The sequence below is a fragment of the Hemiscyllium ocellatum genome, chromosome 2 (assembly GCF_020745735.1).
Source record: "Hemiscyllium ocellatum isolate sHemOce1 chromosome 2, sHemOce1.pat.X.cur, whole genome shotgun sequence".
NCBI classification, from domain to species: Eukaryota; Metazoa; Chordata; class Chondrichthyes; order Orectolobiformes; family Hemiscylliidae; genus Hemiscyllium; species Hemiscyllium ocellatum.
Window position 1 is genome coordinate 3,014,083 of NC_083402.1, and position 20,850 is coordinate 3,034,932.

At 47.9% G+C, this 20,850-nt stretch overlaps 1 protein-coding gene across 1 annotated transcript; it reads right to left on the reverse strand.

Annotated features, from left to right (window-relative positions):
• Window positions 1-370: 370 nt before the first annotated feature.
• capslb (calcyphosine-like b) lies at window positions 371-18,041 on the reverse strand. The gene is made up of 4 exons (XM_060842267.1): window positions 17,868-18,041; window positions 9,043-9,252; window positions 7,580-7,700; window positions 371-2,466 (listed from the first exon to the last, which is right to left on the reverse strand). The coding sequence occupies exons 1-3, from the start codon at window positions 18,030-18,032 to the stop codon at window positions 7,599-7,601; spliced, it is 477 nt and encodes a 158-aa protein (XP_060698250.1). The 5' UTR covers window positions 18,033-18,041; the 3' UTR covers window positions 371-2,466; window positions 7,580-7,598.
• Between the last annotated feature and the right edge of the window lie 2,809 nt (window positions 18,042-20,850).

Sequence of the window (20,850 nt, forward strand, 5' to 3'; positions counted from 1 at the left end):
GCCTCCCCCACACCCTCAGGTGGTACATTCCATTCCCTAACCCCTCGCGTGAACCTCCCCCTCCCCCCACACTCTCAGACAGTACATCCCAGACCCTAACCCCTCGAGTGAACCTCCCCCTCCCCCCACACTCTCAGACAGTACATCCCAGACCCTAACCCCTCGAGTGAACCTCCCCCTCCCCCCTCACTCTCAGACAGTACATCCCAGACCCTAACCCCTCGAGTGAACCTGCCTCCCCCCACACTCTCAGACAGTACACCCCAGACCCTAACCCCTCGAGTGAACCTCCCCCTCCCCCCTCACTCTCAGACAGTACATCCCAGACCCTAACCCCTCGAGTGAACCTCCCCCTCCCCCCTCACTCTCAGACAGTACATTGCAGAACGTAACATTTCCAGGACAGCGACAGCATGTGGTTGGATACAGAGTAAAGTTCCCTCTTTTAAACTGAAATTAAACTGCCCCATCAAGCACTCCCATGACATGGACAGCAAGGGGTTAGATATTGAGTCAATCTTGCTCTACACTGGCCCCGTCCCCATACTGAGCTTCCTAAGGTCAGCTCCACAATGGATTGTCCGTTCTGATCTGTGCCTGGAGTTCCTTTCTTGCCTCAGTCAAACTGCCCTGGGGCCTGTTAAGGAGTGGGCAGCACTGGCACAGCACGGTGCTCCAGGCCTGAGGGCAAAGCAGCAGCTGGTCAGGATTCCTCAGGGGTCTGTCAGGGTCAACGCTGAGAGAGTGTTCCCCCTCAGGGGAGAGTCTGGGACCAGAGGGTACAGTCTCTGAATAAAGGGGCACCGATGTCAGACTGAGATGGGGAGGAAATCCTTCTCTCAGAGGGAACTCCTTGTCACAGAGAGAGCTGTGGGGGCAGAGTCCTCGTGTATATTTAAGGCTGAGACAGATTCTAGATCAGTCACTGGGTCAAGGGGGAAGACCAGGAAAGTGGGTGTGAGGAATGTTGGATCAGCCACGATCCTATTGGATGGGTAAGCAGGCTGGAGGGACTGAATTGAAAATGTGTTGCTGGTTAAAGCACAGCAGGTCAGGCAGCATCCAATGAACAGGAAATTCTATGTTTTGGACTGAACGGTCTCGTCCTGTTGCTATTTTTATGGTCTTATAATCAGCAGTTCTGGTACCAGGAGACGGCCCTGCCATTGACTAAGCACAGTGCCCACCTGACCTGTGGGTCTCAGCCCCACGGACATGTTTCCAAACAGGAAGAGGACAGAGTTTGCTGCAGAACATGGTGTTGCAAACTGCCCACTCCACCTCACAGCCAGAAAACTGCTGCTTATTCAGGATTTCACCAGCAGCACTGGGATATCTCCAGTGTTCAGAGTCACAGCACGAACACACTCATTAATCACACACAGAAGGTACGAGAGATCACAGAGACGGAGGGGGTCACAGAGACGGAGGGGTCACAGAGACGGAGGGGTCACAGAGACGGAGGGGTCACAGAGACGGAGGGGTCACAGAGACTGAGGAGTCACAGAGACTGAGGGGTCACAGAGACGGAGGGGTCACAGAGACGGAGGGGTCACAGAGACTGAGGGGTCACACAGACGGAGGGATCACACAGACGGAGGGATCACACAGACGGAGGGATCACAGAGACGGAGGGATCACACAGACAGAGGGGTCACAGAGACAGACGGGTCACACAGACAGAGGGGTCACACAGACAGAGGGGTCACACAGACAGAGGGGTCACACAGACAGAGGGGTCACACAGACAAAGGGGCCACAGAGACAGAGGGGCCACAGAGACAGAGGGGCCACAGAGACGGAGGGGTCACACAGACAGAGGGGTCACACAGACAGAGGGGTCACACAGACAGAGGGGTCACACAGACAGAGGGATCACACAGACAGAGGGATCACACAGACAGAGGGGTCACACAGACAGAGGGGTCACACAGACAGAGGGATCACACAGACAGAGGGATCACACAGACAGAGGGATCACACAGACAGAGGGATCACAGAGAGATCACAGAGACTGAGGGATCACAGAGACAGAGGGGCCACAGAGACAGAGCGATCACAGAGACAGAGGGGCCACAGAGACTGAGGGTTCACAGAGACAGAGCGATCACAGAGACAGAGCGATCACAGAGACAGAGCGATCACAGAGACAGAGCGATCACAGAGACAGAGCGATCACAGAGACAGAGCGATCACAGAGACAGAGCGATCACAGAGACAGAGCGATCACAGAGACAGTGCGATCACAGAGATGGAGAGCTACAATTAAATACAAAGCTGTGTCTGTGTCAGAATCTGGGAATCTGCAGGAGGTGATCCAACCAAGATCTGCTCCAGTCTACAAACAGGAAAATGGGAAAACCATCATAATCTCCAGGAGCTCTTCATCATTAGGACAAAATAGGCATCATTGTCAATGGAGGCACTGACTCCCGAATAGTAATTTAAAAACTCAAATTTGGTGACCTGCAGACAAGAGAGAGATTCAAGGAGCTGGCATCGGTTATAGAGTATATCCATCATCTTACAGACACACTCCCTGCTGTTAAATATACACACGCACACACACACTCTCTCAGACACACACGCACACACATACACGCAACGCACCCATGCACACACACACACGCATGCTCACATGCACAATACACACACTCTCTCACACACATTCACACACACACACATGCTACTGTTTCAGACATACACACTCTCACTGTCACCCACTGTCCATCCAAACCATCCACCACTACACAGACAGAACGTTGCTGTTATAGACACAGTCACCACCAATACAGATCCACAAACTCAATGTTACAGACAGCCTGCATGATATATCACCTCAGTCAACATGTGACACACCACCAGCATCTCCTTAAAAGTGTTACTGGAGGAATGTGAGAGAGGGGCTGGGATGCTGTTGCTGAGTGTTTGTACACAAGGAATTCCTGAGTGTCTGTTTGTGTCTCATGAATGAGACCAATGATCCACAAAAGATTATTTTAAATTCATGGGCAAAAATCTCTGTATCTTGGCAGAAACATTGGTATGTGTGTGGTATGTCTGTGTACATGTGTATGTGTATCTGTGTGTATGAGTATGTCTGTGTATGTGTGTGTGTATGTGGTTATGTGTCTGTGTGTAGGTTTGGGGGTGTATATGTTTTGATGTAGAACACTGAACAGGAACAGGCTTTTGGCCCACCATATCTATATTGTTCTTAATTAATTCCATCAGCTTGGACGTGGTCCGTATCCCCACTATTCCCTGCCTGTTCATGTGCCTGTCTAAATGCCTCTTAGACATTGCTATTGGCTCGGTTTTTACTAGTTTCCTGGCAGCAATCCAGGTACCTACCGCCCTCTGTATAAAACACGTACCTCGCACATCTCCTTTAACCTTTCCCCCTCTGCCCTTACACTGATCCCCCCCAGTATGTGACACTCCCACCCTGGGAAGCAGACTCTGACTAGCCACCCCATCCATCCCTCTCCGAATTGTAAACACCTCGATCAGGTTTCCCCCCCCTCAGTCTCTGATGCTCGAGTGAAAACAGCCCAAGTTTGTCCGACCTCCCCTTCAGGGTAATCCCCTCCAATCCCGGCAACATCCTGGTAAACCCCTTCTGCACCCTCTCCTAAAGCTGCACATCCATCCTATAGAGCAGCAACCAGAACTCACACAATGCTCCAGTTTGGCCTAACTAAAGTTTTGCATAGCTGCCAAAGGATCTTCCAACACTCAATGCCCTGAACAACAAAGGCAGGTATGCTGCATGCCTCACCCATTTGTGTTGCCATTTTCAGGGAGCTATGGCCTTGTGCCTTTTGTAGATCAATGCTCCGAAGGGTTCTGCCATTTACTGTATCCTTCCCTCACATTTGCCCAGATTAAATTCCATCTGCCATTTCTCCGTCCACCTTAGCCTGGTGCATCCTTTGATAACCTTCTTCACTATCCACAACTCCACCAATTTTCATATCATCTGGAAACTTACTAATCAGACCACCCACGTTTTCATCAAATCATTTCGGTATATGTTACAAACAAGTGATCCCAACACTGATCCACGCAGAACACCACCAACTTCCAGTCAGAAACCCACCCCCCACTTCATGCCCACCCTCTGTCTTCAATGGCCAAGCCAATTTATATCCAACTTAGTGACTCACCGTGGATCCATGTGACTTAATCTTCTGGACACGTCTATCATGAGGGACCTACTCAATTTCTTTAGACCAACATCCACTGCTCTAACCTCAACCACCTTTGTCACTTCCTTAAAAACTCAATCAAGTCTGTGAGACAAGACCTCCCGAACACAACACCACACTGACTGTCGCTAATAAGTCCGTTCTTTTTCAAATGCAAGTAAATCCTATCCCTGAGAATCTTCTCCATAATGTTCCGCCCACTGACATAAGGCTATAATTTCCTGGATTATCCCTGTGGCCGTTCTTAAACAAAGGAACAACATTGGCTACTCTCCAGTCTGCTAGGAACTTGCCTGTGGCTACGGAGGATACAAAGATTTCTGTCAAGGCCCCAGTAACCTCCTCCCTCTATCCAGGGATGGATTCCCATGGGGATTTACCTGCCTTAATGTTTATGAGGCAGCTAAACCTCCTCTTCCTTAATACCCAGAAAATCAGCATTCCCTTTTCTAACCTTACCATTCTCCATGTTCCCCTCCTGTGTACACACTGATGTGAAGTACTCATTAAGAACCTCACCCACTTCCTTTGGCACCACGCAGAAATTCCCTCTTTTGTTCTTAAGTGGGCCAGTCTTATCCATAATTACCTTAAAGCTTACAGTGTGCACATGTTGCTGTATATGTGTCTGAGTATCTGGGCATGTGTGTGTGTGTGTGTGTGTGTGTGTGTTTCTGGGTCTGTGTGACTGTTTGTGTGGCTATATCTGCATTTATGGATGTCCCTGTGTGTGGGTGCATCTCGGTGCTGGTACTGAACAGAGAATATCCGGTCCTGGTAAATGTCTGTATAACACTGCAGTCAGGATAAAACAAATTAAACTGTGGCCATTAAAGTTGGTTAGTAGTAATTTCACACACCAGCTATTGGTGTTAAGAGATTCAATGATACCAGCAGGAAGAGCTGCAGCTTGATCAGATGCTGAGGTATCATTGAATGACAATGATGGATTCAGTAGAGTTAATCTGCGCACTCTCCCATCCATCATTGCAACACCCACTGTGTTAAAGGAGCTGTGTCCATCATCTAACTGTCAATCATGGCTGTGGGTCAGGATCAGGGCAATTGATGTCCTTCAACCAGAGAAAGTGCTCACCCCCTGAAGAAAACCAGGGAGCAGAGAGACAGGGTGTAGCTGCACGGTGTCCCAGTCTGACCCAGGGAGGAGCGAGACAGGGTGTAGCTGCACGATGTCCCAGTCTGACCCAGGGAGCAGAGAGACAGGGTGTAGCTGCACGATGTCCCAGTCTGACCTAGGGAGCAGAGAGACAGGGTGTAGCTGCACGGTGTCCCAGTCTGACCCAGGGAGCAGAGAGACAGGGTGTAGCTGCACGATGTCCCAGTCTGACCCAGGGAGCAGCGAGACAGGGTGTAGCTGCACGATGTCCCAGTCTGACCCAGGGAGCAGAGAGACAGGGTGTAGCTGCACGAAGTCCCAGTCTGACCCAGGGAGCAGAGAGACAGGGTGTAGCTGCACGATGTCCCAGTCTGACCCAGGGAGCAGTGAGACAGGGTGTAGCTGCACGATGTCCCCATCTGACCCAGGGAGCAGAGAGACAGGGTGTAGCTGCACGATGTCCCAGTCTGACCCAGGGAGCAGCGAGACAGGGTGTAGCTGCACGATGTCCCAGTCTGACCCAGGGAGCAGAGAGACAGGGTGTAGCTGCATGATGTCCCAGTCTGACCCAGGGAGCAGAGAGACAGGGTGTAGCTGCACGATGTCCCAGTCTGACCCAGGGAGCAGAGAGACAGGGTGTAGCTGCACCATGTCCCAGTCTGACCCAGGGAGCAGAGAGACAGGGTGTAGCTGCACGATGTCCCAGTCTGACCCAGGAGCTGGGTTGAAGCTCAGGCCAATTTTTTAGCAGGTAGTGGTGACTTGTACTGAGTACCTCACACTGATCAGCTTCAGTCAGGCTCAGTGGGATCAGAACGCTGTGATGACAAAGCCCATTTAACACATCACACACTGTGCAAGGAATTTTGTCACCTCGGGGATTTGGAAACACATGGGTTAGTGGAAATGACAGAGCAGAGGGAGAGCAGGAGACAAACAGTGACATGAGCTCTCATTCAACACGGGGAGGAACCCGAACATTCACTAACAGGGACAGGGACGCGGGACAACAGGAACTGGGTATAACGGAGGGCTTGGGCAGGCCAACTGGAAGGAAAGTGAGGTCTGAGGTGAGGATGGAAAATAGGGGAAGGGTAAAGGGTTGTTACAGGATGGGGTCTCAGGGGAAAGGTCACAAGGACAGTGCAGAGGTCAGAGGCTGTGGGGAGGGGTTGGAGGAATTGGAGATTTGAGGGGTAACAGGGTCAGGTGGAAGGGGCTGAGGAGCTAAAGGCTGTTGTGGGTGGGGAGGTTGAGAGTGGAGGGGGTTTGATGGAGAGATGGGGAGGGAATGTGGTTTCGAGGGTGGAACAGTTTACAACAGGGAGGAGACGACAGGAGAACCCTGCACTGAGCAGTCAGCCACAAGCTCAGCACCTTCTCAGAGACTCACCTGTTGAACAGGAATCCACAGACAGTCTAAACATAAATACAACAGCAGAGGCACACTCCCACACAGCGAGACACCAAACAGAACTCCAGCAGCAATGCTCTGGAGCTAACGGCAAACTGCATTCTGGGAACACTAACTCCAGCCAAGTAAAATGTAGATCTCAGGGACCTCGTCTGATCAGGAGACAGTGTCCCTGTCTGTCCGAGACCCTCACTGTCTGTCTGTCTGAGACCCTCACTGTCTGTCTGTCTGAGACCCTCACTGTCCATCTGTCTGAGACCCTCACTGTCTGTCTGTCTCAGACCCTCACTGTCTGTCTGTCTCAGACCCTCACTGTCTGTCTGAGACCCCCACTCTCTCTCTGTCTGAGACCCCCACTGTCTGTCTGTCTGAGACCACCACTGTCCGTCTGTCTGAGACCCCCACTCTGTCTGTCTGAGACCCTCACTGTCCGTCTGTCTGAGATGACCACTGTCTTCTGTCTGTCTGAGTCCCCCACTGTCTGTCTGTCTGACACCACCACTATCCGTCTGTCTGAGACCCTCACTCTCTGTCTGTCTGAGACCCTCACTCTCTGTCTGTCTGAGACCACCACTGTCCGTCTGTCTAAGACCCCCACTGCCTGTCTGTCTGTTGGTCTGAGACCCCTGACTGTCTGCCTGTCTGAGACCCCCACTCTCTGTCTGTCTGTCTGAGACCCCTACTGTCCGTCTGTCTGAGACCCCCCCCCGTCTGTCTGAGACTCCCACTGTCTGTGTGGGGAGGGCTGTTAAATTCCGAGCTGGGTATTTTTCCCAGAGTGCACTTTGACTGCGGTGAGTGGATCTGGTTTGTGTGAGTGAGGGAGTAGTTGTTTACCACCAGCGACACGGTAACCTCACAACTTCCAGGCGTTTTTCATCATGATAATGAAGTAGACATCTTTGTCTATAGAGGCACTGACACCTGCGTAGTAATTTATAAATTCCTCCATCGTCACCTACAGTCACACCAAACACAATTTACCAGCAGCAACTCTCAACCGGTCAGCAACCGCGTTTCAATCCTGACCAACCACATCACAGTCTGTATCCCACAACCAGTGGATCAACCCGATACACCAGCATCACAGGGAGGCCATTCCGTCCCTTTACCCCTGCTCCCCCATTGATCCCGAGAGCTGCTGAGATTACAGTGGATCAGGTGTCCCCGATCACATGTCAGCTGTCGTTTCTGAGCAACACACTCACACAAGGAAAGGGGATCAACGTTCTCCATATCCCCCCATATCCCCAGTCCCTTTCCTGTACCCATACCCCTCGGGGCCACACACTCCATGTCCCAGTCCTCACCCCCTCCCCGCATCCCTCAGCCCCACCCCCTCCCCACATCCTCACCCCCTCCCCGTATCCCTCAGCCCCACCCCCTCCCCACATCCTCACCCCCTCCCCGTATCCCTCAGCCCCACCCCCTCCCCACATCCTCACCCCCTCCCTGTATCCCTCAGCCCCACCCCCTCCCCACATCCTCACCCCCTCCCTGTATCCCACAGCCCCACCCCCTCCCCACATCCTCACCCCCTCCCTGTGTCCCTCAGCCCCGCCCCCTCCTCATTTCCCTCAATTCTGATCTTTTTTCTCCATGAAAGCCCCAGAAGCTGATGCACTGATAGGAGCCAGGTTTCTGTGTTAGTGTCCCTGCTGTTCATGCCTGGGTTAATGTATCATGGTAACTTTCCATGTGACCATGTCACATTGTCGTTTCACTTTCCCTTCAGTAGGGGCATGTTTGGACGGTCAATCACCTCCACTCAGTGAATAATGACAGTCCCGTGTGCAACACCAACATTCACCATCTGGTGAAATACTGAAGGGGGATTTGTTTGTCTAGAGACCTCAGATCTTCATGGTGCTGAGGACCATGGGGCCGCACTCTCACTACAGAGAGAGGTGACTGCTGGGGGTTTAACCTGAGGGTCACCGTGCCTCAGGCAAGGGGAAAGGTCAAGAGGGAGAGTCCTTCATGGTAACCTCAGCTGGTGTGGGAAGTGAACGCACACGGCTGGCATCACAGTCCAGCCAATGTAACTAACTGACCCCCATCGAAATATTGAGGGCAAGCTGACAAAACAAAAGCCCCCCCCCACGGGATTGTGATAATGTGCCCTGACTGTCACTGTCCAGGGAACGAGGGGGCAGCTGGGGAAGAGTAACAATGAGTCACTATCAGACGGATAGGACCATGCGCAGCAAACCAGAGACCGAGCCCAGTAAGACATCACAGGCTGTAATCCCTGAAAAGAGGGTTCTGGCTATTGAGTGACCCCCCCCCCCCCAACTCACAATTCCATCCTTATCGTCAGGCGAGTCAAAATTATCCAAGAAAATCCTGAAGACCTGTTCCTCCGTCCACTCCCCGTTCTGATACTTGGGATGATGTTTGGCATTGTATACACCGCGCAGATCCTCGATGGTTATCACACCATCTCCTGTCTTGTCCAGTTTACGAAAGGCTTGTTGAATGATTTCTTTCCTTGCATTCGACATGGGAGGCTGTGGAAGCAGAAAGATAGTGAACGGGAGTTGGGAAAGCCAGTGTAGTCACCTCATGGTGTCTGATACAGTGTGTACACCTAGCCAGGAAACCAACCAGGATGACAGTCTTCAAACCTCAGGGTAGATGCACTTTCTTGCACCTTCCCAGTAGATCTCAGCACAGAGCAGTCCCACCTCTATAAGGCAGCCAACTCTAACTTATTGGAGATTGTTTGTCACAGAAGTATATTGTGGAACTAACAGGGGAAGTTCTGGATTTGGTATGATGTAATGAGGTGGGATTAATTAATGATCTCATTGTAAAGGATCCTGTCAGGAAGAGTGATCACAGGCTGCTGGAATTTCAAATTCAGCTTGAGGGTGAGAGACTGGAGTCCCACACTGGTGTTCCAGAGTTAAAGGTAATTACACAGATCTGGCCTGAGTGGACTGGGGAGACTAACTAAAGGAAGGACAGTTGATGGACAGTGGCAGATGTTAAAGGAGATACTCAATTTCTCTAAACTAAAACACATTACAGAGAAGCAGAAAGATTGAAAGGGGGAGGGGAGAGGGGAATGATCCGTGATTAAGCAAGGGGGATAAGGATAACAAAGTCAAGACCTAAGGGGTATCAGTTTGTACAGGCCCAGTGACAGGCTGAAAGATTGGGAAACTAAAGGTCAACAAAGGGTTACAAAAATTATTAAAACAGCATATATAAATTCTGACAGAAAACTATAACCAGATAAAAACCGGAGAGCATAAACTTCTATATGTACACATAGCAAAGGGATAGTTAAAGTGAACGCTGGTCCCTTGGGGGATGAGACTGGGAGGGTGACAGTGGGGAATACAGAAATGGTACAGTCACCAAATCAGTGCGCTTCAGCTTTCACAGTGTAGGACACTAGTACCGACCCCATAGTAACAGGTAATGCCAGGGTTATCATCTTCCTCAGGGAAAAACTACTGAGCAAACTACTGAGATTAAAGGCAGACAAGTCTCCGTGACGCGATAATCTCCATCCTTAGATTTGACAGGAAGGTGCAGCAGAGATAGCGGATCTTTGGTTATAACGGTTCAAAATTTCCTGCATGCAGGAAAATTTCCTGTAGATTAGAAAATTGCTAATATAATGCCGGTATTCAGAAGGAAGGGAGGCTGAAGTTAGGAAGTGCTACAGACCAGTTATTTTAACATGAGTGATTGGAAAATTGTTAGAATTCATTCCTAAGGAATTAATCACAGATTAGATTCCCTGCAGTATGGAAACAGGCCCTTCAGCCCAACTAGTCTACACTGACCCGCCGAAGAGTAACCCACCCAGACCCATTCCCCTCTGACTAATGCACCTAACACTATGAGGCAATTTAGCATGGCCAATTCACCTTAGATTGTGGGAGGAAATCCACGCAGACACGGGGAGAATGTGCAATCTCCACACAGACACTGACCCGAGGCTATAATCGAACCTGGGACCCTGGTGCTGTGAGACAGCAGTGCTAACCGCTGAGCCACCGTGCCACCCCAACAGAACAATAGAAAGGACAATAGAAAGTCATAATGCAATCCATCAGAGTTACGATGGGTAGATCATGTTTGATTAATTTTCTAGAGTTCTTTGAAGATGTAACAAGCAAATGTGGATAATGGGGATCCTGTTAATGTGGTATATCTGGACTTCCAGACACCAGCTGATAAGATACCACACAAAAGGCTAATACGTAAGATAGGATCACATAAGATTTGGAGTAATTTATTCGTTTTGTTATGAAGGTGTAGGTGTGCACTGTACCTTTAAGAGAGACTGGAAGCTGGCACGGACTTAGAGAGGCACAGAGTGTGCTGAAAGAATTTAAAATGTAACATTTGACTGTGAAACCAGTACTGCAGATGAGTTGCCTTGATAAAAAAACATATTCAAATTCAGCCAGTTTAAACTATGCCCCAGATACCAAAATCCAATTGAATTCGAATTTAGTATTTTGACAACATCAAACCAATGAAGTGATCTGATGTTTTGGAGTATAAAACCGGACTTTTTGAAGAGTTAAGGGGAGAGAACTGCCAAGAGAACCATCAAGTATACACTGCTAGCTGAATAGCACTCTGCAAGGTACCTGTTCACATGAAAGACCCGTGAGGTAGAATACTGAAGAAAATACAATAGAGGAAAATCTCCAGAGGACGATACAAAGAGAAGATCCAACAGGTTTGAAATTTGAAATTTTTTTGAAAATCTTAACCGGGGTTTTTATCGGATTAGTATTATAGAGTGGGGAGGTAAAAGATAGATTTAAGAGAAAGGAGTTGTAAATAATTGTTGATTTTAATCTTCTCTATTGGACTTAAAGAATAAAATTGTTAATTTTTTACTTTAAATAGTGACCTCTGCCATGGTTCTTTGCCTCTTGAAATTGAACAGATTACAGTGTGAGGTGAATGTCTCTGGGTGTCAGGTATAAGTTAGCAGAGGGGTTTACCCTGTGTCATGATGGTTTGCATAGAGCATTGGCTAACCAACAGGAGAGTCAGGATAAATGGGTCTTTTTCTGGTTGAAAGGTGTCACTAGTGGGTGCCATAGGCTTTAGTTTTGGGCTCCAACTATTTATAATCTACATTAATGATCCTGATGCAGGGATAGAAAGTACAATAATTAAATTTATAGATAACACTAGTATAGGTGAGAAAGTAAATTGCAATGAACAAATAAATTTATAAATGAATATCGATCGGTTAGGTGAATGGGATAAAAATGACAGGTTATCTGTTGGTCAGAAGAATAGAAAGGCAATGATTTTCTAAATAGAGAAAAATTTCAGACTGCTTCGGTGCAAGGGATCTGGGTGTCCTTGGTTACGAATTACAGAAAACTAGTATACACATACAGCAAGTAATAAGGAAGGCGTAGGGAGTTCTGGTATTTATTGCAAAAGGAATAGAATATAAAAGTAGGGAAGTATTGCTGACAGTATACAACTCATTAGTGAGACTGCACCTGGAGTACTGTGCACAAGTTTGGTCCCTTTAATTGAGAAGAGTACAGGTCATTCTGGTATAACATGCGTTTCATCAACGGGAATTTGTTATAACACGACTGACAAATTGGGGACATTGTTTCTAAAGCACGAACTTTTAAAATGCATGTTGGCTGTAATGTGATTACAGCACCAACACCTGCTTCTAGAGTGCAATGTTTCTATAATGTGGAGTTCCACAAGAAAGTGCAGAAGAACTGACTGTAGATTTATTGGAGACAGTTCAGAGAAGATTCCTGAGATTGATTCCAGGGATGAGGTGTTTGTCTTATGAAGAGAGATTGAGCAGTTTAGGCCAATATGGTGTGCAGTTAAGCAGAATGAGAGGAGATCTAACTCAGGTTGATTTTGAAAACATGATTACTCTTATAAGACCATCTAGGATGAGGTATACTTGCTTTAGGATAAGGGAGAGCAGATCTCACCTGCTGTCGCTTTAACAGGTGTGTTTTGTCCTGATTTCTTTGAGAGAGAGAGAGAGAGATTGGGGTCAGGTGCCGAGTAGTCTATGAGAAAATAAACTGCTTGTGAGGCCTTGGAGGTTTTTTTAGAAAAAAGTTGGAACAATAGAAGCAGCCTGAATGGGTGTGGTCAAGCTCCCACCCACAAAACCAGGGATTTTTGGTTTAGCTCTCAGCAGTTCCTGTTTGGGTCTTGAAGAGATGGGAGCTTTTTTTTGTCACTCTCTCAGTATAGTCAAAAGCTGGGGATTCTCTGCCTGCTAAAGGAGTTGCATGTGAGACAATCTATGTTCTGAATTTGCTTTTTGTCAACGGTGTGCTTATGGGATATATTTATAATGGAATAGATACTGTTTAATAGTGAAATAATCTATTCTGTTTAGTCTTCCAAAAGAGTTAAGTTATTCCAAGCTCCTCTCTCCTTTGTTGTATATTAACTAGTGTTTGAATAAATTGTGTTTTGCTTAATATAGAATAGTTTGACCAATTGAATTACATTTGGTACAAGCAGCTCTCGTTTACTTTTAAATTATGAAAACGTTAGGGTCTAGGCTAACTTTGCAATAGATTTTGAGGGAGTCTGATCTGGTCCATAAAACATATCAGCCCCAACTCCACTTTCTTGCTCGCTCTCTATAACCTTTCAAATCATTACTAATCAAACCTTTATCAAACCTAACTCTGAAGAGAGGTTGAGTAGGTTAGGTTTATTTTCACTAGAAAAAAGGAGATTGAGGGGGAACCTGATTGAGGTTTACAAAAACATGAAGGGTATAGACAGGGTGGATATAGACAAGCTTTTTCCCAGGGTGAAGGATTCAATAACGAGAGGTCATTCTTTCGAGGTGAGAGTTGGAAAGTTTAAGGGGGATACATGTGGCAAGTACTTCACACAGAGGGTAGTGGGGGTTTGGAATGCGTTGCCAGCAGAGGTGGTAGAGGCAGGCACGGTAGATTCATTTAAGATGCGTCTGGAGAGATGCATGAGTAGGTGGGGAGCAGGGGGATACAGATGCTTAGGAATTGACCGACAGGTTTAGACAGTACATTTGGATCGGCTCAGGCTTGAAGGGCCTGTTCCTGGGCTGTACATTTTCTTTGTTCTTCTTTCTCTTTGTTCAGTCTCCTCCTTACATTTACTCAATGTACCAGCATCCACCATACCCTGCATAAAAAGGCAAAACATTGTGTGATTTCACAAAGGAGTTGGGTATAGCCCGTGGGGCCAAAGGGATCAAAGGATAAAGGAGGCCATCCCCGCGGGAAGGAGGGAGCATGTTCTATAGGCTCTTCAAATGAGGCCATCTGGGTAATGAAAAGGGACTGATTACTTGCTGGGATTTTACTAAAGGCAGAGGGAAACAGAGGAGCTGTAGTGTAAACAAATCATGGAGATGTGTGAGAGAAACAGGGTATAGTTGTATGGGAGTTCGACTCTGCTAACTTTAACTGCAATCATCTTGGTGTGAAAGGATTAGTTGGGGTGGAATTTTTAAAGTACATCCAGGAGAGCTCTTTGTGTCAGTCCACCAAGAGTCCTGTTGGAGGTGGGACTAATCCTGGGGAATGAAGCAGGTCCAAGTGGCTCAGTTTCAGTGGGCGAGCATTTTGGGGATAGTGACCATAACTCTGTAAGTTTCAAAGCCATTATGGACAGAGATAAGGATAGTGCAGAGGTGACATGTCTGAACTAGGGGAAGACCAATTTCAATATCATTGGACAGGATCTGGCAAACATGGAATAGGAGCAGCTCGTTAAATCTACATTTGGAAAGTAGAGACTGTTAAAAGTTCTGGATGTAAGTTTGCTCACTGAGCTGGAAGGTTCATTTTCAGACGTTTCGTCACCATACTAGGTAACATCATCAGTGAGCCTCCAGGTGAAGCGCTGGTGGTATGGTCCGCTTTCTATTTGTGTGTTTAGGTTTCTTTGGATGTTTGGTGATGTCATTTCCTGTATTTTTCTCAGGGGGTGATAAATGAGATCCACGTCGATGTGTTTGTTGATAGAGTTCCGGTTGGAATGCCAAGCTTCTAGGAATTCTCGTACGTGTCTCTGTTTGGCTTGTCCTAGGATGGATGTGTTGTCCCACTCAAAGCGGTGTCCTTCCTCATCTGTATGTCAGGATACTAGTGAGAGAGGGTCATGTCTTTTGGTGGCTAGTAGATGTTCATCTATCCTGGTGGCTAGTTTTCTGCCTGTTTGTCCAATGTAGTGTTTGTTACAGTTCCTGCACGGTATTTTGTAAGTGACATTAGTTTTGTTAGTTGCCTGTATAGGGTCTTTCAAGTTCATTAGCTGCTGTTTTAGTGTGTTGGTGGTTTGTGGGCTATCATGAGTACTCTGGCAGTCATTTCTGAGATGTCTTTGATTAAGAGTAAGTGGCTAGGATTCCAGGACATGTTTTGTCTGCTTGTTTTGGGTTTGTTGCTGAGAAATTGGTGGACTGTGTTCATTTGGTTCCCGTTCTTTTTGAATACATTGTATAGGTGATTTTCCTCTGCTCTGCGTAGTTCCCCTGTGCTGCAGTAGGTGTTGGCTCATTGAACTAATGTAGTAATGCAGCTTCGTTTTTGGGTGTTGGGGTGATTGCTTCTGTAGTTTAGTATTTGGTCTGTATGTGTTGTTTTTCTGTAGATGCTGGTTTGAAGTTCCCCATTGGCTGTTCACTCTACTGTGACATCTAGGAATGGCAGTTTGTTGTTGTTTTCCTCCTCCTTAGTGAATTTTATGCCAGTAAGGGTATTATTGATGGTCTTGAATGTTTGCTCTAATTTGTTTTGTTCAGTGATGACAAAGGTGTCATCTATGTAGCGGACCCACAGTTTGGGTTGGATGGTTGGCAGAGCTGTTTGTTCGAGTCTCTGCATTACTGTCTCTGCTAAGAACCCTGATATCGGAGATCCCATGGGTGCTCCGTTGGTTTGTCTGTAGGTTTTGTTGTTGAAGGTGAAGTGGGTGGTAAGGCATTGGGCCACTAGCTTGACAATACTGTCCTTGCTGATGAAGTTGGCGGTGTTTTGTGTATGTGTCTTTGGGTCTTCTAATAGTGTAGCCAGTGTTTCCTTGGCCAGGTTAATGTTGTGGATGTGAACAGGGCTGTTACATCAAAGGAGACCATTATTTCATCCTCTTCTTAGTGTCTTTGATGGTCTTCAGGAATTCTTGGGTGAAGTGGATGGAATGGTGTGAGTCTTCTACTAAGTGTTTTAGTCTTTGGTGTAGCTCCTTGGCTAATCTGTAAGCTGGTGTTCCAGGTGGCGAGACTATGGGTCTGAGGGGGGATCCTGGTTTGTGAATTTTGGGTTTTTGGATCCATCGGATTTCATTTTTTGCAAGTCTGTCTTGTTTAGTTTTCCAGATTTATGAAGTTTTTTGAGTAGGGCTGTGATTCGGTTCTCTAGTTGTGGGGTCGGGTCTATCGCCACCTGTTAGTAAGTGTTGGTATCTGCTAGTAGTGCGTTCGCTTTCTCAATGTAGTGTCTTTGATTTATAATGACCGTCAAGCATCCTTTGTCTGCAGGTAGGGTTACAATGTTTTTGTCTTTCTAGAGTCTTTCTAGGCTTCCCTTCCCAGTGTCCTGAATGTGTTTCCTTCCTTTTTCCTGCTTAATGTTGGTGTGACTGTCTGTCTGATGGTTTGCTGGGTATCCTTTGTGAGTTGGCTGTCTTTCAGTGTTAATTGTAATGCTGCTAAAAAATCCTTTTTGTTCACGTCTCTAAAGTTGTAATTTAATCCTTTTACTAAGACGGTTTTTCTCAGGATCTGTTAGGGGTCGGTCTGAGAAGTTTTTATCCAGGCCTCTATGTTGTCTGTGTTGTTATTTTGTGTGAGTTTGTCTTGTTTTTTTCTGCAGGTCTAGTATTTTTTTCATTTTCTTTGTCGCTGTCTAATATCCCGATCAGTGTGAGGCAATAATATTTTGGAAGGTTTAATAAGAAAAGGACATACGTAATGTATGTTAAGTTCTTAGGGAGTACTGAGGAACATAGAGACCTTGGTGTACAAGCCCATCGATCCCTGAAGGTGTCAGCACAGGTAGACAGGGTGGTGAGACAGCATATGGGATGCTTTATTAGCCGCAGCATAGAATGCAGGAGCAAGGAAGTCTTGTTACAACTTTATAAAACATTTGTCGGGCAACAGATGGAATAGTGCGTTCAGTTCTGGTTGCCACAGTGTCAAAAGAATGTACTGGAGATGGTGCAGAGTAGGTTCACCAGGATGTTGCCTGGGATGGAAGGAATGTCTTATGAGGAAAGGTTGAGAGCCTTGAGGCTGTTCTCGTTAGAGAGAAGGTGGTTGAGAGGTGACTTAATAGAGACATGTAAGATAATCAGAGGGTTAGATAGAGTGGACAGCGAGAGCCTTTTTCCAAGTATGGGGACGGCTAGCACAATGGGAACATAGCTTTAAATTGAGGGATGATAGATTTAAGACAAATATTAGGGGTAGTTTCTTCACTCAGAGATTAGCAGGGGCGTGGAACGGCCTGCCTGCAACAGTAGTAGACTTGTCGATGCTAACGGCATTTAAATGGGCATTGGGCATATACATATGGATAATAATGGAATGTTGTAGGTTAGATGGACATCAGATTAATTTCACAGGTCGGCACAACATGGAGGGCTGAAGGGCCTGTACTGCGCTATAATGTTCTATGGTCCTGATTTGATTGAAAGGCAAAGCAGTCTCGAAGGGCTGAATGGCCTCCTCCTGTTCCTAATTGGAACGTTAGAATGTGCTTCGAGGGCTGGCACACACAACGGCCCAAATGCCCTCCATCCATTCCATGATTCAATGTCTGTGCTCCTTTAATTTGGAACATCCTGATTTCCATTACTCCACTATTGCCATGAAGCTCTGAAACAGCTACCTCACCCTCTGTAGCTCGGTCTCCTTGCCAGCCTACGGTCACTCTCAGGCAGAACTGCCTGTGACACTCACTGTGCTAACACAGCTGACAGGCAATCTGGGATCTCTTACCTCCTCAAAGGTGCTATGTAAATACAAGTACTTGTTCAGTAAAAGACAGGAAAAAGAGGGGGAGGTGGTCCATGTACTTTGAAAAGTCTGATGGTCCCCTGTTTCCTGCTGAGGGAACGTGAGCTAGAATTGTCCACTTACCCGCAGAGTCATGAGAAACTCATCAAAGTCAATGGTTCCATTTGAATCTTTGTCGAAATGTTTGAAACATGCTTCAATGTCCTTCTTTTCCAAGAGCACACCGTAATCACTCAGACCTTTCGAAAACTCCTTGAAGTCAAGTGTCCGATTGTTGTCATCATCCATGATCCGGAATACTCTACACAACACACAGATTGGGAAGGAGGAAATCAAGGTTGGGTTTCCCTCACCACCTGCCGTAGACCCAGTCCAGCAGCTGTGACCTTTCGGACCTGACCAGCGTGGTCAGCAGTACGAGGAGAAAGTGAGGACTGCAGATGCTGAAGATCAGAGTCGAGAGAGTGGTGCTGGAAAAGCGCAGCAGGTCAAGCAGCATCCAAGGCAGCATCAGGATGAAGGGCTGGTGAAGGGCTTTTGCCTGCTCCTCGGATACTGCCTGACCTGCTGTGCTTTTCCAGCACGACACTCTTGATGAGATCAGTAGTACTGCTGCCAAGCCACTCTTGTGAAATAACTCCACAGGAGCAGGTATCCTGTCACTAAGTCTCCCTTTATTTACACGCAGAGAGCCCTTGACACTAATCCAGCTCCCTCACTGCCAGCTCTCAGAGTGAACTGAGCCTCTGACACTCCTGCTTGTATCTGTCAGCCAGGGCTCCCTGACTCAACCAGGTTAACAGCCACAATCAGGGATCTCATATTTTATGAGGTCCACCTAGCTGACCTCATTACAATCTCTACACTTGATGAGAAACAGTGAAATCCCCCAAGGGTACATTCTGTGTCCTCCCCACCCTCTGTGCTTCCTCCAAGTATTGTTCAACATGACGGAGCACTGATTCATCAGGTAAGGGAGGATAGGACATGGTAATCAGCAGGAGGTTTCCTTATCCATGTTCAACCTGAGTCCGTGGGAGATCACCGGGTTTGGAGTTAATGTTGGGGACCCCCGTGGCAACTCCTTCCTGACTGCATCCCACTGTGCTGCCCCCTCTGCTGGGTCTGTCCTGGTGGTGGGACAGGACTTATCCAGGGATGGTGGTGGTGGGGTCTGGGACATTGTCTATGAGGTACAAAGTCATAGAGTTTTATAACAAGGAAAGAGGCCCTTTGGCCCATTGTATTGGTGGCTGCATTCCAGAGAGCCAGCTAATGTTCTGGGGACAAGGGCTCGAATCCATTATGACAGGGAGTGGAATTTAAATTGAAGAAAAATCTGGAATTAAAAATCTAATGAAGACTAAGAAACCATTGTCAAATGTTGGAAAACCCCATCTGGTTCACTAATGTCGATCAGGGAAGGAATTGTGCCGTGCTTACCTGGTCTGGCCTACATGTGACTCCACACCCACGGCAATACGGTTCATTCCTAACAGCTCAGGATGATAACTACCACCGACCCAGCCTGCCACACTCCCATCCCATAAACGAGGAAATAACAAATGACCAGACTGGCCTCTTCAGCACCACTCTTCCCCACCGCCATCCCCACCACGACACTCAGTGGCGGTGTGCACATCATCAGGTTGTTGGAGAAACTGTTGCAGAGGAAGTGGTGGAGGCAGGTATAATTTACAAGGCATCTGGATGGGTATATGAATAGGAAGGGTTTGGAGGGATATGGGCAAGAGTGGCTCAGTGGTTAGCACTGCTTCCTCCTAGTGCCAGGGACCAGGGTTTGATTCCAGCCTCAGGTGACTGTCTGTGTGGAGTTTGCACATTCTCCCCGTGTCTGCGTGGGTTTCCTCCCACAGTCCAAAGATGTGCGGGTTAGGGTGGATTGGCCATGCTAAGTTGCCCTGGGTGTTGAGGGACATGCAGGCTAGGTGGGTTAGCCATGGGAAATGCAGGGTTACAGGGATAGGGAAGGAAGGGTGCATCAGGGTGGGATGCTCTTTGGAAGGTCAGTGTGGACTCGATCGGCCGAATGACCTGCTCCCACACGATCGGGATTCTATGAAATGAGGCAGGTTCAGTTTAGGATATTGGGTTGGCATGGACGGGTTGGACTGAAGGATTTGTTTCTGTGCTGTACAGGTCTATGACTCTGTAAGGTCAATGTGAAAATAATAAAAGATAATCCTTTCTAAAGAGAAATTCATTGAGATATTTGGGACTGGGGTCTGAGGCTGGTGGAAGGAGACGTGAAGAGGATTCCAAAGTGCAGTGAATAAATGACAGGGCTGAAAATGTGTTGCTGGAAAAGCGCAGCAGGTCAGGCAGCATCCAAGGAACAGGAAATTCGACATTTCGGGCATAAGCCCTTCACGTCGAATTTCCTGTTCCTTGGATGCTGCCTGACCTGCTGCGCTTTTCCAGCAACACATTTTCAGCTCTGATACTCCAGCATCTGCAGACCTCACTTTCTCCTTGAATAAATGACAGGGAAAAGTTACTATGTCAACTCTATCTGCAGATCCACAGGAAACTGGCACAAGCAGCTTACACAGTCAGCCTGTCCAACAGCCCTGAGACAGGTGGCAGTGTGTAATCCCCACGACTGTCTGAGCCTGGAGGGTGCTGGCAGTGAGCTTTGCTCAGCGTGTCACCGGTCTCCAGCAGGACACTCAGCACTCTGACCTCCAGCGTCGGCAGTAATCACATTCTCCAAGCAGGCGAGACAGAGCCACCTCACATCACGGGGCAGTCAGTGAAAGGACCCAACTAACCCGCGCCCCCTCAGCCCCACCCCCACTCCGCAGAAAGGGGGTAAACTGCCCCCACTTCATGGGAGCAAAAAATGGCAGCTTCGAAACTGCCAGGCAGCGAAAACTGAACAGGCAGATCGCCCTGGTATAACCGATAGGGCGGTGAGGGGGGCAGGGAGGGGGGCAGTGAGGGGGGCAGTGAGGGGGGCAGTGAGGGGGGTGAGGGGGGCAGGGAGGGGGGGCAGGGAGGGGGGGCAGGGAGGGGGGTGAGGGGGCAGTGAGGGGGGGCAGTGAGGGGCGTGAAGGGGGGCAGTGAAGGGGGGCAGTGAAGGGGG